We start from the raw sequence: 15,415 nt of genomic DNA on the forward strand, positions 1-15,415 counted from the left end.
TCTACCATACTCCTGGAGGCACTAGCTCCAACTAAATGGTCTGCTAAATAAGGAAACGATAAAGCTATTTCTCACAAAACATCTTGTTATAGTGACATACTGAGGCACACCATTTATAACAACTAGGAATCTCAATTTAAATTCATTTGCCATCACTGCTAACGAACAGGCACGTGAATTAAAATAATACAAGACCATAAAAATCTAATGCCTCTTTACATTATGACAGAAGATGATGTGCAAAGGGATTTCAGACTCAATTATATGTATATAAATGAGTAGCAGGTTCAGGAGAGACTATTCTGATCATTTTCCATGATCTACCACAACACACAGGCCACGGAACAGCTAAGCCCACTCACTTTCTAGATGCACATCAGTTCTTTCTTATTAAACCATGGGCTCAGGGCTGTGGAACCACTAATTTGTGAGAAACATCTCCCTCCAGAGAACAGCTAACTTGAAACAGCCCTTGGGCTGATGTAAGCATTAAGTACATGGGGAGTCTCTGTCCTTAGGTGGCTTGCCCAAGCCTATTAATTTTGTGTGTGTGTCCCCCATTTATATAAGCAACATTTGCATGAAAGGCTAAAGCAGGTCAGCCTAGTCAGCTTGCTACCATCTGCTTTTATTCAGAGTTACTAAAGATCAGTGCCAGTGGGATCAGTGCCCATTTAGGGGTTTACTGTGTGTGTTTATTTTTTGCTCTTTACAATGAAGGCCACAGCAATTACTGTAAGTTTGTAAAAGTGCATACAAATCATAATACTCAATACAAAGCTGCTTCAGTCAGATCCTGCCACGTTTACGAATCCTACACAGGCTGTGAGAAAGACTGCTTTGGCACAACAATTGTGCCAAACCGGTGAGGAGCATGTTAGCATCCAGGAGATATGAGACTGTATTCAGTAATTGCTACCAAGACCATTCTGTACTTGCAATGCACAGCAACTCCAGCTGATTCAGCACCATATGAGAATCTTACACACAAGAAAAAGCATCACATACATGCTTGGACCCTAGACAGGCTGACATTAGATGGATTTATACAACTGCAAACTGGAACTAGTGAAAGATCAAAGATAGACTGCCAATCTGGAAACAGCAATTTAGGACTCTTAGCTAGTATATTCCAGCTCTAGTGGATATAGTGGATATGTAGCAGCAAGATATACTCTCCTCTTAATGAGGAGAATTAGAATTCTAATAAGCTTAGAATATGCCTGGCCACTAGAGACACAAGCTACAAAAAACCCCACAACTCCCAAACCAACCAAACCCTCAACCCTTGCCCCTAACCAGCAAAAAAGGAATAAACAGAAAAGCGTGGAGAAATATGGGGTGTAGAAAGGCTCTACAGAGGGATCTGGATCAACAGGCTGAGGCCAATTATATGAGGTTCAACAAGGCCAAGTGCTGGGTCCTGCACTCGGGTCAACATCAACCCCATGGACGCTACAGGCTTGGGGCAGAGTGGCTGGAGCTACCTGGCAGAAAAGGACCTGGGGGTGTTGGTCAACAGCCAGCTGAATATGAGCCAGCAGTGTGCCCAGGTGGCCAAGATGACCAACAGCACACTGCCTTGTATCAGAAATGGTGTGGCCAGCAGGACTAAAGAACTGATCATCACCCTCCACTCAGCACTGGTGAGGCCCCAACTCAAATACTGTGTTCAGTTTTGGACTCCTCACTATAAGACAGATATATGAGGTGCTGGAGCGTGTCCAAAGCAGGGCAACAAACCTGGTGAAGGGTCTCAATAAGTCTTACGCTTAAGGACCAGCTGAGGGAGCTGGGGATGTTCTGCCTGGAGAAAAGGAGACTGAGGGTTATTGCTCTATATGGCTACCTGAAAGGAGGTTGGAGTGAGGGGTGGGTCAGTCTCTTCTCTCAAGTAACAGGCAATAGTACAAGAGGAAACAGCCTCAAGTTGTACTACAGGTGGTTTAGAATGGACATTAGCAAAAATTTCTTCACCAAAAGGGCTGTCAAGCATTGAAACAGGCTGCCCAGGGCAGTGGTGGAGTTACCATCCCTGAAGGTATTTCAAAGATGTGTAGACACTTAGAATCATGAAACGGGGACATGGTTTAGTGGTGGAGTTGGCAGCAGGTTTACAGTTGGACTCGATGATCTTAAGGGTCTTTTCCAACCTAAATGATTCTATGAAATCTGCACTGTAGGGATGACACAGTGGTACAGCATGGAGCTTAGCAGAACTGGCAGTCTGGACTGCTTCGGTTCCAGGCAGGTAGTCAGAATTGTTTGAAAAGCAAATGCAATTATGAATCGAAATTTTTAAAATAAATTCTAATAAACTTAGAAGTAGACTCCTTTACATTATTAAGATATATTTAAGAGAAGTTCCTCAGAGCCCTTGGTGCCTGTGTGATGCGATACAGACAGCTGATGCTCAGCAGGCACCCATCCTGGGTACCATTTTTGAGGCAAAAAGGACATAGAAACTCCAGAACGTACACTGGATGATTTATGCAGCGGTACCACAGAGCAGGTTCAACTCACCAATATGAAAAAAGGACTGGTCCCTCATTATTTGCACATTACAACCCCCATGTATGAGTGAAATACCAGGCTTAATTTTGTCATATACAGATATACAGTAACATTTACAAAAGCCAAGAAATTCAAAACTCCTGTTCCAAATGTATGGTGACACAGCTAAATTCTGACTGACTGTAGTCCAAACTAGAAACTCTCATCTGTGGCTACAGATGATTTTATGCAGGGATAATATATAAAATTCATTATTACTCAGATGCATGGACCTTAATGCAAGGGCTGGTGTGTAACTGCTATGGTGACAGGTACAGGAAAAGCAAACGAAAACTCTTTGAGAACTGGTGTTCTAAACCACTTGGAGCACCTAAAAGCTACTGACCACTTACAGAAGAGAGAGCGTTTCTGTGGCAAATGCAGCTTTGCATTTCCTGACTTGCCCAAATGTAAAATATATTAACTGAATTATGTCAGTGAGCCATCCGACAGCACAGGGAGGTAACTGTACAGGAAAACCAGACTCAAAATACACCAGAAATAAGAGCTCTGAAGAAAAACTGAAAAACTTACATGAAGCTCTAACAGGACATTTACTTTAAAATGCCATAATTATAGCTAATTGATATAATTACTAAAATTTCCAAGATATTTTCTTAGAAATTAGTCAAATTCAAGGACCAAGGGAGGCTACGCAAACTATTCCTACCTCTCAGGCTGTGGTGGCACTGTCTGCAGTGTGAAACAATAGCTCCAGTTTGCTTCACTAGCTGCTAGTTTCAGGGTGGTATGAACAGTCTTTAGCAAAATCCTTTAGTAAAATTCAGTCCAAGAGAAAGAAATAGGATATTAAGGAGAAATAGTTTTTAATAGTTTGACCAAAACAGTTCCAAGAAAAAAGGCCTTCAGCCTTATCCTAATCATCTTCCTTACTTGAAGCATCTGTTAAGAGATTTGCCTCATGCCACAATAGCTTTAATTAAAAATAATCCAAAATCTAATTCAGAGCAATGGCTGGCTGAAGAAGAGCAGCAAAGAAATATTCAACTCTATCCATATTTTCAATATTACAGTTTTTAATACGGCATAATGTCAATGTTAACACAGAACTAGCCTGTTTTCGGTACCAAACAGGGACTCTGGAAGCTTTATTTTTTTTTATGCAGCTTGTTTTAAGGGCTTCTTGCCCTCCTTATTCATTTATTGCACAGATCATCTCCTCCCACAAGAAACCGTGCAATCTCTCTGTGGCAACAAAGCCAATTGCTTAGTGCTGCAATGTTACTTTCCCATATACTCTCCGCTGCCTGAATACAATTCACTAGCTGGAGATAAAAAGGAATTACTGTCATGAAGTTGTGTTTTTTAGGTCACATTTTGTGAGTCTTTGCTGTAGAAAAATAATTAAGTGAAAATACATCTACCTTCTGGTTCTGAGCTGCTTATATTAAAGTTTAAAAATGCTCTGCAGCCAAGAATTGCCACCTGTTCTTTCATTTTAATTCAAAAATTCTGAATCATGTTAGTGTAAGCCTGAAAATGCTTGTATTCTGGAAATATGTGCATTCACCAACCGCAACAATTATTATCATATTAGGCCTATGAAAATATATGAAAGAATGGTACAAAGATTAAAGGGTATTATAAAGGCAAAAATATATATGCATGCATATTATACACTACAAATATATGTTTTCAAACCACTGTCTCCACTATGTCTAGAGAAGGCACACATTTCAATTAATAATACATTCAAGCTTTATTTTCAGTTGTAACTTTCAGAAGACATTACCCTTTCAGGCATGATATTGTAACAATCCTACCGAACTTCAACTTTCATTAGAAAACATCAATCAACTTTCTTTTAGTAAAAACACATGGTCACTGTAGACCACAAAATTTTTTTCAACAACAAAAGAAAGCTCTATCATATATATATATTTATGACCACAGGCAGAAGATGAATCAAATCTTGTCATGTATTTATCAATTCAACAAAAAAAGGCTTTTTTTACATCTAACTCTAAGTCCAAAACAATTTTCCTTCTCTCCCAACATCCTGAATTCACACTTCATTTTAGGGCTACAGATTTTCTAAGTTCTAATACCAACACAACCACTTACCCTTTAAACTCTGAAAAAAAGCACCTAAATGATCCTGCCTCTGAAACGCTTTTACATTTTCAGGCAAATTCACATTGTCCCTTGCTATCTCAGTAAAGGCAACTGTTTGACAAAAAGTTTTTTTTATAGGGTACTTTGAATTTATAGTAACAGATGTGCTCAATTTAAAAACGTTTTATTTACTTAAACCCATGTATACTTATCATGTTACAAGTTTTCATTTTTCTTTCAAATGATTCTTATTAATTCCTACCCTCAACTTTTTGACCGATTAAGTTTGCAGTAGTGAAGCTTACAAAGACAAGACCTTGTGGTTAAAACTGACAGACAGTTGTTTCCATTTGCAAATGCTCTAGATTTTTATTAGGTCATTAAATATGTGTACTTTGAATGAGACTTAAATTATCCCGGTATATAAATCACAATTTTTTTTCTCCTCTTAAAGAAAATTGACTACTGCCATCTTGTGGTCAAATATTTTCATCTGACACACAGTCACACTGTGCCCAAACCTTGTATTGCAGTACAGGCACTTTTTTTTTTTTTTTTTTTTTTTTTTTAAGATAAATATTCCAGAAAACAAGAGATTTGGTAAAAAAAAATATTTTACTCCGTATCCATCCGTAACACCTCACCCAACCACAGAGGCTGGAAGTGCTGTTTTGTTAACACTTTGAGAAAAACTTGTGGTGTAAAAGCATGACAAAGTGTTAAGAGGATATCGCCCCTTTCTGCCTTCTCTCTGATGCTTAATATGAAGTGTTGAGGAAGAAGAAGAAAGATTCCTACATCCTCTATTAAGGAAAATTGCTTTAAAAAGTTGGGAATGATTTGATCCTGCAAGGCACATGATTTCCTTTTTGTTGATTTGGAGGTCATACTCAAGTTGAGTATTCACTTTCCTTAGGCAATCTGGAATTTCTGAACACCAGAGGAAAAAATACCGTTCTTCCTATTAGAAAAAAATCATTGCAATATTTTCCACTAATGTTAAATAAGAGAGTTAACCCCCATTTTTTTTAATAAATTCTTTATTTACCCACTTTAAAAGCACATTTTAATAATTGTCCCTACAAAAAAGCATATACATGCGCTACAGTGTGCTACTTCAATTCTTTAAGCTTTTCCACTTTGTCCATAGAAGCTAAATTTTAAATTATTAATAACTTTATTCATATGTAAACCACAGTTATGAAATTAGTTTCCAAGTCCCATGACCAAGAACATTAGCCTAGAGCTTTTCTTACCACTGTAGTTGAAGAAAAATAAGTTCATCAGAATTATACTTTGATTAGATGTTTTTAAAAAAATAAATGGAAGAAATTCAAAGAATTATTTTTAAAAGGGCTTGAAGGAATAATTTGTCTATACTAGGGTGGAGCAATTACAATTGCACATGTTGTAGACATGCAGGTTTTTAGATTCCTTGCCTTATCATGTAAGATTAAAACTGCTCCATATCTCACTCTATCACCTCCACAAACTTATTATCTGCTAAAACAAGTAAATATGGCAGTAATATGCACAGTTTATGTTATTTCAACACTGACTTGAACAATAAACAAAATATATTATCTCCTTCTCATGCAATATCCTTAACACTTTTAACAAACACTGTTAAGAATCTCCAAAAACAGCATCGCTATGCATAAATAATAGTGTCCTTCACAAAAGAAAATCACTACCTGTCACGTACTAGCTTGAAGGCCATCACAAACCAGGCCATTTAACATTTAAAAGCTCTAATTTTTTTTTCACATTTCGTACAATCAGAAACCGTAGAATGCTTTGGGTTGGAAAGGACCACAAAGATCATCCCCTGGGCAGGGACACCTCCCACCAGACCAGGTTGCTCAAAGCCCCATCCAGCCTGGCCTTGAACCCCTCCAGGGATGGGGCAGCCACAGCTTCTCTGGGCAACCTGTTCCAGTGTCTCACCACCCTCACAGCAAAGAATTTCTTCCTAATATCTACTGTAAATCTCCCCTCTTTCAGTTTAAAACCATTACCCCTCATCCCATCGCTACATTCCCTGACAAAGAGTCCCTCCCTGTCTCTCCTGTAGCCCCTTTCAGGTACTGGAAGGCTGCTATAAGGTCTCCCCGGAGCCTTCTCTTCTCCAGGCTGAACAACCCCAGCTCTCTCAGCCTGTCTTCACAGAAGAGGTGCCCCAGCCCTCTGAGCATCTTCATGGCTCTCTGCTGGACCTGTTCCAACAGGTCCATGTCCCTTCTGTGCTGAGGACTCCAGAGTTGGACACAGTACTCCAGGTGGGGTCTCGTGAGAGCAAAGTAGAGGGGTAGAATCACCTCCCTCGACCTGCTGGCCACACTTCTCTTGATGCAGCTCAGGATGGGGTTGGCTTTCTGGGCTGCCAGTGCGCACTGCCGGGTCATGTTGAGCTTCTCATCCATCAACACCTACAAGTCCTTCTCCTCAGGGCTGCTCTCAATCCATTCTCCACCCAACCTGCATTTGTGCCTGGGATTTGCATGATCTTAACTTTGTATCATCTTTCAGTTCTCCTCTAGTACCCCCTGCATTTTCTCAAATGTATGAGCCACTGCACATTATGAATATTTTGTTCATATATGTTTGTCACAACATTATGAATATTTTGTTTGCTGAGCAGCATTCTATAAAGCAATTAAGATTCAGTTGACTATATAATTTGCACGTTGCAATGCTCTTGGCAATTAAAAATGTAAATAAATATGTAATTGCAAGGATTCTGATGAGTTGCATACAGATACATTACCAATCCTTTCAGTGCACCCCAACAATATCTTAACTATGTACACAGATTTATACATGTTACATATAAATGTTTGGAAATTTTGGGATTTGGTTGTAATGAAAACAAAACTTAAAAATCAGTATACAACAACATTTAAAAGTTGAGTGAAAGAACTATGTTTGGTTATTGACATTGATTTACCTTCTTGTTGCGTCTCTTCAGACTTCCTTTTCACATGAATAACTCGGGGTCTCACAGTCTCAACTTGTACAGCTCCTTGGTTTTCCTCCTATATATCATACATTAAAATCATATTACAGATCTGACTTTTGATGTAAAAGTTCAGTAAAATTATGTGGAGCTTCAAGAAACATCCAAAGAGGTTTTTAAAGATTCATTAAAGGATATACACTTGCTCTCCTTCCTTTTGACTTCTAAAGAATTCAGATCTGAATTAGCCTATTGCAATTCTATTTCCTCTAGACAAACATCCTGGGAGCAGGAGGTATGGCAAAGTGCCACTTAGACCTGAAGGCACACAAGATTCTCCATTTCTAATCAAAGCATGTAGTAGAAAGAATACAAGATTTATCTGGCTTTCTTCAATACCTAGGATTTCTCCAGAGGTATTATCCTCCTAAGTAAAAAGCAAAAAGAAAAACAAAAGTTTCTGCATGGAGGTTGGAAAACCCATGTCAAGTATAAATTTTATTTCCTTGACTATGTTTTAAAAATCATTTTCCACTCTTCCTGAAATGCTCTTCAGGATCTAGGTCTGCAACAATGCCTATGGGAAAACAGCTTCTTAGAAGCAACAAACACTCTGCATGTTAAAAAGGGGGACATTGTATTTGTCAAATACGCTTGTTGTCTTATGTGTTAACTGGAACAAGAATTGTGGCCCAAGGACATTCCAGTACGTGTAGACAGGAAACTTGAAACATGCAAAACACAGAGGCACAGAGGACCTAGGAGACTTAAGCATTCTCTATAACAAATAAATTTGATTTCATCAGTTATTCTGTTGATCCTACAGATTAACGTAAGATTTTTGGTGATGATTCTTAAAGGAGGAACATGAGAAAGATCATAAATGTTTGCATATCCCACAGCATTTGGAAGCTATGGACAGAATTGCTATATGACTTCTGTGAGAATTATATACCCTGAGAAGCATGACACAGATACTCTCTTGAAAACCTGATGACAAAATACCAGTGGTACTTTGCTCAACAAAAGCTAAAAAAGAAGAAAGTACACTTCAGTTCCATGAGAGAAGCTGCAAGTGAAATAAGCAGCCAAAATACAAACAAAAATAAGAAAATTTTTACATCTGGGAAGCAATAAGCATGGTTCCAACTACACAACCAGGGCTTCCCATTTCTTTCAGCTAACAAGTGTCTCCTATGATAATGGGAATCTCATCAGTAATGATACTGCTTGTCACATACTTAACAACCATTTAAGCCAGCGTTGCAAACATCAGAAGGAGCAAAATGATAAGCCATTCAGTCCCGGTATTCTCCTCAAGGGTTGAGGTTGAATGGACTTGTTTACACTTGCCAGTGAACAAAGCCTACACTAACATATAGCATGTCATTTAGTACCAACACAACCTCACCAGCACAGCACTGAGCTTAAGCTGACAAAAGTGAATATGCATGCATCTGAGATCAAACTGGCATCTTCACAAGGCGCTACGTGCATGGCTACACCAGTTACCATTAGCACTAACTCCAGTACTTCTACACACTGTGATGTTGACCAACTCTCTTTGTTTAAAGCTGTCCTGGTTTGAGGTACAACAGAACCAATTTTCTGTTCAGCAATTTTACTTTTTAGCTGGGATGCTTCTAACTGACTAAACTCTGTAATTAACAGCATATTGTGCAGAAACTGTTCAATCTCACAGTGATAAGACCTGATTATACCAAGGAATGGCATGTGGAGAGGCTCTTGCTTATACTTATTGCTATAAGAATAAGGTCAGGTAATTTGCCCCATTGGAGGGTCAGAAGCGGAAAAGTGTAGAGGGGTCCCACCTGTGGGGAGGAGCAGACAGGACAAGTGACCCAAAACTGACCAACAGGGTATTCCATCCCGTCTGCATCACAGTCAGTATAAAAACAGAGGGATCAAGGGGTCAGCTCTCTTTCTTCAATGGCCAAGGTCTGAGGAGGACCCTGTCTGTTCGTCTGCCTTTGATCTCAATCCGAGTATTCCTGACTCCAGATCTGGAATCCAACTCCTGTCCATCACTGAGTCCAGTCTGAGACTTTTCCCTGTGCCTGCTCGTGACCTGATCGCCATCCTGGGAGCTTGATATGGTTTTTTATATACTGGATACCTTTTTTTTTCTTTTTAAAAATTATTTTTCTTCCTATTATTTATTATTTCATTATTTTTTTTTATATTTTCATTAAAGTAGTTTAGTTCTTTTTCTAAACACATAAGCCTCTTTATGTCTTCCTCTCCTCTCTTTGAAGAGGGGGGAAGAAGGGGCCATCTGTCATTCTGATTGGCCAATACGGCCAAAACCATGACAGAAGCTGACAAGACAAGAAAGAGTTGAGATGGTTTTCTAAAATTGGGAAGGTCTCATGTGAAATGGAAATGTGATTGAAGGCCACTAAAGTTACAGAACATTAAATGGAAGCAGCATAACAGTATGCTCAGGAGTCCATTTGAAGTGTTTTTTTAAGTTTTGTTTTGGATTTTTAGTAAGACAACCCCCCCCAAAACCAGTTTAAACTGAATTGAGGTTCAGAAGTTAAGATAACACATAGATTCATAAACTACAATTATGCATTCCTGGCAGATTAAAAAACATGTCTTTTGAACACTGAAAATGAAAGCTAATGAGAATACCAAAGTGACAAGCCCACTTAAAAAATGTTATTTGTATAAAAACATTCATACTTATGTAAGTATGATATGAAAATATTTTGCAACTAATTGATTTTCTAAGATTTTAACAATGCATTTGGGATTTCAAACTATTTAGATTTACCTTCTTTGAAATGTTTAGCCACACAAATATGACTTTCAGTGCTCATGTCCCTGCCATGATCAAAATGATTTATCTAGAATGGACAAAAAAAGCCCAGCTTTCTCTTAGTCATCTCTTGCTTTTATAACTAAGAATACAGGGGCAAAGTGGGCACAAATAACAGTTAATTCCCATATTGTTGAACAAGAATGGACAGAAGAGGTCAAACACAAGATCCATTCGGTCTGGCACTCAGTCTAACAGTGGCTAAAAGAATATATAAATCTCACAAAAATCTAATGCCAGAAATGGAGGAGCAGCCAAAGAATTTGGGTAGATAAGAAAATTCCTGTAAGACAGGCCATTTGTTTTCAAGTGAGTGACCACACAGACTTCACTCTTCATGACTAAAAGAAGGCATTTGCTCCTTCCCTACATGAAAGACAACACTCTTTCTGTTGGTTCAGAATCTGATTCACACATCCATGCCAGGGAGCAAACAAGTGGTATGTATATTACAGCTCCATACAACCGCTCACAACCTCTCCGAAATGAGGATCCTGCACAGGCAGATTACAGAAACCATCCAAGCTTTGCCGTAACAAACCCTAACATCCAGGAGGATAATTCCCAGTTAAATCAGAACAAAGCTCTACCAGAAGCAAGGCCCAGCTGGACACTATCTGAAATACAGTGTGTTTTCTCCATCCTCTCGGCAAACACCAAGAAAAGCCTAGTTTTGCTCCTAAATAGATTAGTCTTCTTGCTTTGTACATAGTCGATACAGTTTCATTTCAGGGAAGGCAAAACACTGCTATTTGAATTTATCTTTAATTAGTGAGTAAACCATCATCTCTAGGTAACAGCACATACTATTAAGCAGCAGAAGATTAACTCTATAGATTTCAAACAGAGATCAGTAGGATCTTCCTCTGCCTTCAAATATTCTGAGGTACATCATCATTACTGCCTTTCTAACCCCACCCCACGAGGACAACTGAAGCTTCTGAAATGTTGAATTTCAGAAATGTAGCCAGTGGGTTACAACTGGTGAGGCCAAATCTTTCTACTTCCTCTCCCATATATCTATCATGTTATTCTGTATTTGAAGCACTGTGCCCCTACAACAGTGGCGTGCCCCATCTCTACTGAGTATAAATAGTATCAGATCCCATGAGATGAGTGAATGTGTGAGGAAGTGCAGAAAAGGTAATAGAGAACCTCTGACCCTAACAGAAAGGATTGTAAGGATTCCACCATAGTAAAAACAATCATTTTTATTACATACATGTATTTTTTACTTCAGTTTCTCAGCTGAATGTGTCACTTTAAATGGGCTACTTCTGTGATGTCAGTCAGCATAGCAAAACAGGAAAATTTATTTTCCTAGGTCTCAGTTTGCACAGTCACAGAAAAGATCCTTTGAATTTACCTGGGACAGATCCTCTGAGAGAGATGTCACTCTGCAGCTTAGCTGGGCTGTTTGCAGAACAGGATCTGAAACTGGTTGTGATTCCAGTTCAGCCATAAGCATTGGACCAAGACTTGTATCTGCATCTCCAAGAATTTCTGTTGAGAGAGGAAAAACAAAGAGAAAAAAATTCCTTGATGAGACCTGGAATTTATTGCTTCAGCAACTCATATGGCAGGATGTGAAGTGTTTCAGGATTCAACAATGGGACATGCAATGTTGAAGAGAATTATTTCCTCCTTACATGGTTTATTGTATATCCCTTAAATTGTTCTGGTGGGGAAAAAAGAAATAAGAAATGCATGTCTGTTGAAACTGAAAAAAACATATCAGTTTTGTCATCCATAGGTTTCTAACGTGGCAAGCATTTATGATAGCTTCAGAGCTGTATCATTCATCATACCATTAAATGCTTAATGAGCTTTATCACGTGTACTGGAAAGAGATTGGAAAGGCTTCTTCATGAAAATGTTTCACTGTTCTGGGAATGCAAAAGAAACCTGTATAGAGTCTTTTTTTAAAGGGATAATTTACTATATAATCCAGCATTCATCATGCTTTTGCAGCCTGAAAGTGTGTAAAGCATCTTTATTAAAAATGTTGTCCTTCTACTATCATACAGAGCCATAGGATGAATGACTAAATATGTCTAAATGACTAAAATTATTGCTTAATTAACTATAATTATTGTCCACTTTAAGACTACATGTGTCACATTTCATTTGCATGTTGGTTTTTGTATCCATAACTTTAAGAACTGAAAACAGGATTCATAAATGAAAGACTGATCATCAGGATGCTGTTATATAGCTACATAAGCAACACCTTCTCCATCCTACAAATAGACATCATGTTTCCATAATACGAATAAAAACTGGTCACAAAACTGAAAATACCCATAGACACCCAGTCTCCAGAATTCTTAGAAACATATTTGTGTCTGACTCATTCCAACAGAGAAACTGAGTATCCACTGCAAGGTTATATATACAGAGATATATACCCTGAAATATATGAATTTTTACACCCTTTGGTATAATTATTTAATTTTACCCCCCAAAATAATTCTCAATTAAAATGGTGGACCTGCATTGTAACTGTTGTGGCTATCAGTCCCTAGTCCTGACTTGCAACAGACTAAAGGACATGCAATCTCACATACCAGTGGACAGATACAAAAGATTTGGAAGAAGAGCGGAAACAATCACAGATCATTTCACCCAGAACACATTGTTTTGCATTCAGTGTTGACTTTGCTATCAAAGGGAGCTGGAAACAAGATTTTCTGTTCCTCCCGGATACAAAAATACTCTTGTCTTGAAAGTAGATCCTAGCTTTTATACAATGTTCTTTCCTTAGCAATATCAATGAATACTGTGCTGTGCGTTCAGAGGTGGGGAAGGAGGGAAGCTAAGTTAAAAATTATCAGAATGCAACAGAAATCAGTCTGGGATTATTACAGACAATGTAAAAGTACAGGGCATTCCCCTATGGTAGTTAGTCCAGGGCATTTACCACCTCTAAAAAAATACTACAACAGAAACAATACTACAAGATTTACAGAGTTGACAATAAAATACTACAGAAACACACTGCTTCTAAACCATCATCACATGCAGGAGCTGGTTTTGAAAAGTGTTAGATATTCACAGGACAAACTAAGGGCACCCCAAATTAAATTAAATAAATATTAAAAATAAATATAGAAGGGATACAAACATGTTATGCCAGCTACAGCTATGGACAGTCTGGGTAAGAATGAAATATCCCTAATAGACAGGTTCTCTCATTAATGTGCATCTTCTAACTATACATGATCCCGAGCAACATTAGTCTTACTGCAGACTGATCTAGATCACTAATTTATTCCTACGTCACAGTGTTCTTAATGCTGACTGTCTTCTAACAACACAGTGTTAAACAAGCAACTTGATGATATGCCTTATGCCAGGGAGCCTCATGTAACCAATCTCCAAACAACATTCAACAAACTACTTTCAAGTAGAAGTTTGGTAATATATAATGTACCAAAACATACTGTCAAGGCCAACAGTGGTACAGCTGGTCCAAAATGTTAGGTAACAGCTATCTTAAAAAGATTAGTCTCTGCATGACCAGCTCACTCACACATGCATCAGTTCAAAACTAAGCAAATACTCTCATTCGTCAGAGATTATTTTTGCCACACATTGAACACATTCAATTTCGGTCCACTTCCTACTGGTCAAGGGTTGATAATGTGAGATATGCTTCTCTTGTCAAACTCATCAATGTGAAAACTAGAAGGACAGAAAACCGGTTGTTTGATCACTTTAGTTCACACCAATTTTGATGAATCAGTGCAACCACATTTGTGTTGTACTAGCTTAATAATTATTTCAGTTTATTCATATTTGAAGCCACAGTCAACAAAATGAAGAGTTTCTACATTCTCGCAGCAGTTTAATTAAGCCAGTATAGAAGAACATTTTCAGATAACAATAGAGAAACTAGGATAAGAAGGGAGAGGAACAATGGGCCATTGGTTACAGCACTAGTTTCAACTGAAAAGAAAGAAATTAATTTCATTGCTTTGCCACAGCAACTTATCCCTGCATTACTTTGTAGTAGCCGTTACCTGTGTGCCTCAGCTACCCATTTGGGAAAAAAAAAAAAAAAAAGTATTTCCATATTATTATAGGAACATATGAAGCTAAAATACATTACCAATTATGAGACATTACAGTATCACCTTGATGGAGTCATAAAAACACTGAGGAGGAGTGCTGTATAAGGGGACAGAGAGAAGTAGCTTCAACTGCCGTGTTAATAACTGTCCTATGGAAACTGATTTGAAGAATGGTCAAACTAAGTGCTTTTGAGAACTGAATTTGACTTAAAAGAATAAAATACACACTTTACAAGTCAACTTTTTTATAGGCATGATTTTTGTTAAAATTGTAGAATATTACAGAGAAGGAAGATTGAAGACACAGTTTGAACTAAATCCAGTTCTCAGAATAGGAATGCTAATCTTTTTCATTGCAGCAATTGCCTGTAAATTTATAATACTGGATTTTGAACATTCTGAAATTATTTCAGATACTGTTATAGAAAAAACCTCAGAATGCACAGAAGTACCTCAGAGAAACAATTAACAGTGTAATTGTACCTCCAATTTGGGCAAGCTGCCCTGGTGATGGAGAACGGAAACCCTGGTGTGGCCTGTTCTGAGAAGTCCGAGCCGTTGGATGGTCCATATAAACTGAATGTTCCATTAGGATTCTCTCTGCTGCTCTGGTCAGCCTTGGTCTTTGACCTTCACTGAGCTCCCCAACACTATCATCAGAATCCTACATAGAACAGCAACATCAGAAGAGCAGGAACAAAAAAACACCAATGTTTTTCTTCCAAAACCAGGCATTGTTACCTTAGCAATGAATAAGTAAACTGGAACTTAAGAGACTACCATCTAACTGGATTTGAAAGCAAGGCCTACGTTTATCAGTACTGGACAGGAAAGAATCACTTACAGCCGAAGAACATCATTTATTTTGTTAGTGGTATCCCAACACGAGCGGAACCTAAGGTATATTTTTAG

General features: G+C 38.2%; 1 protein-coding gene across 5 annotated transcripts in view; it reads right to left on the reverse strand.

Moving 5' to 3' along the window:
- The window catches only part of KIAA0586 (KIAA0586 ortholog), a 65,644-nt gene that overhangs the window by 15,609 nt on the left and 34,620 nt on the right, over positions 1-15,415 (reverse strand). For all 5 annotated transcript variants that reach the window (XM_014959955.1, XM_014959954.1, XM_014959952.1 and 2 more), the window contains 3 exons: positions 14,987-15,167; positions 11,797-11,933; positions 7,577-7,664 (listed from right to left, as the gene is read on the reverse strand). In XM_014959955.1, the coding sequence (XP_014815441.1) occupies positions 7,577-7,664; positions 11,797-11,933; positions 14,987-15,167 (406 nt within the window). The remainder of the gene's footprint in view (positions 1-7,576; positions 7,665-11,796; positions 11,934-14,986; positions 15,168-15,415) is intronic.

The sequence above is a fragment of the Calidris pugnax genome, unplaced genomic scaffold (assembly GCF_001431845.1).
Source record: "Calidris pugnax isolate Ruff unplaced genomic scaffold, ASM143184v1 scaffold435, whole genome shotgun sequence".
Lineage (NCBI taxonomy): Eukaryota > Metazoa > Chordata > Aves > Charadriiformes > Scolopacidae > Calidris > Calidris pugnax.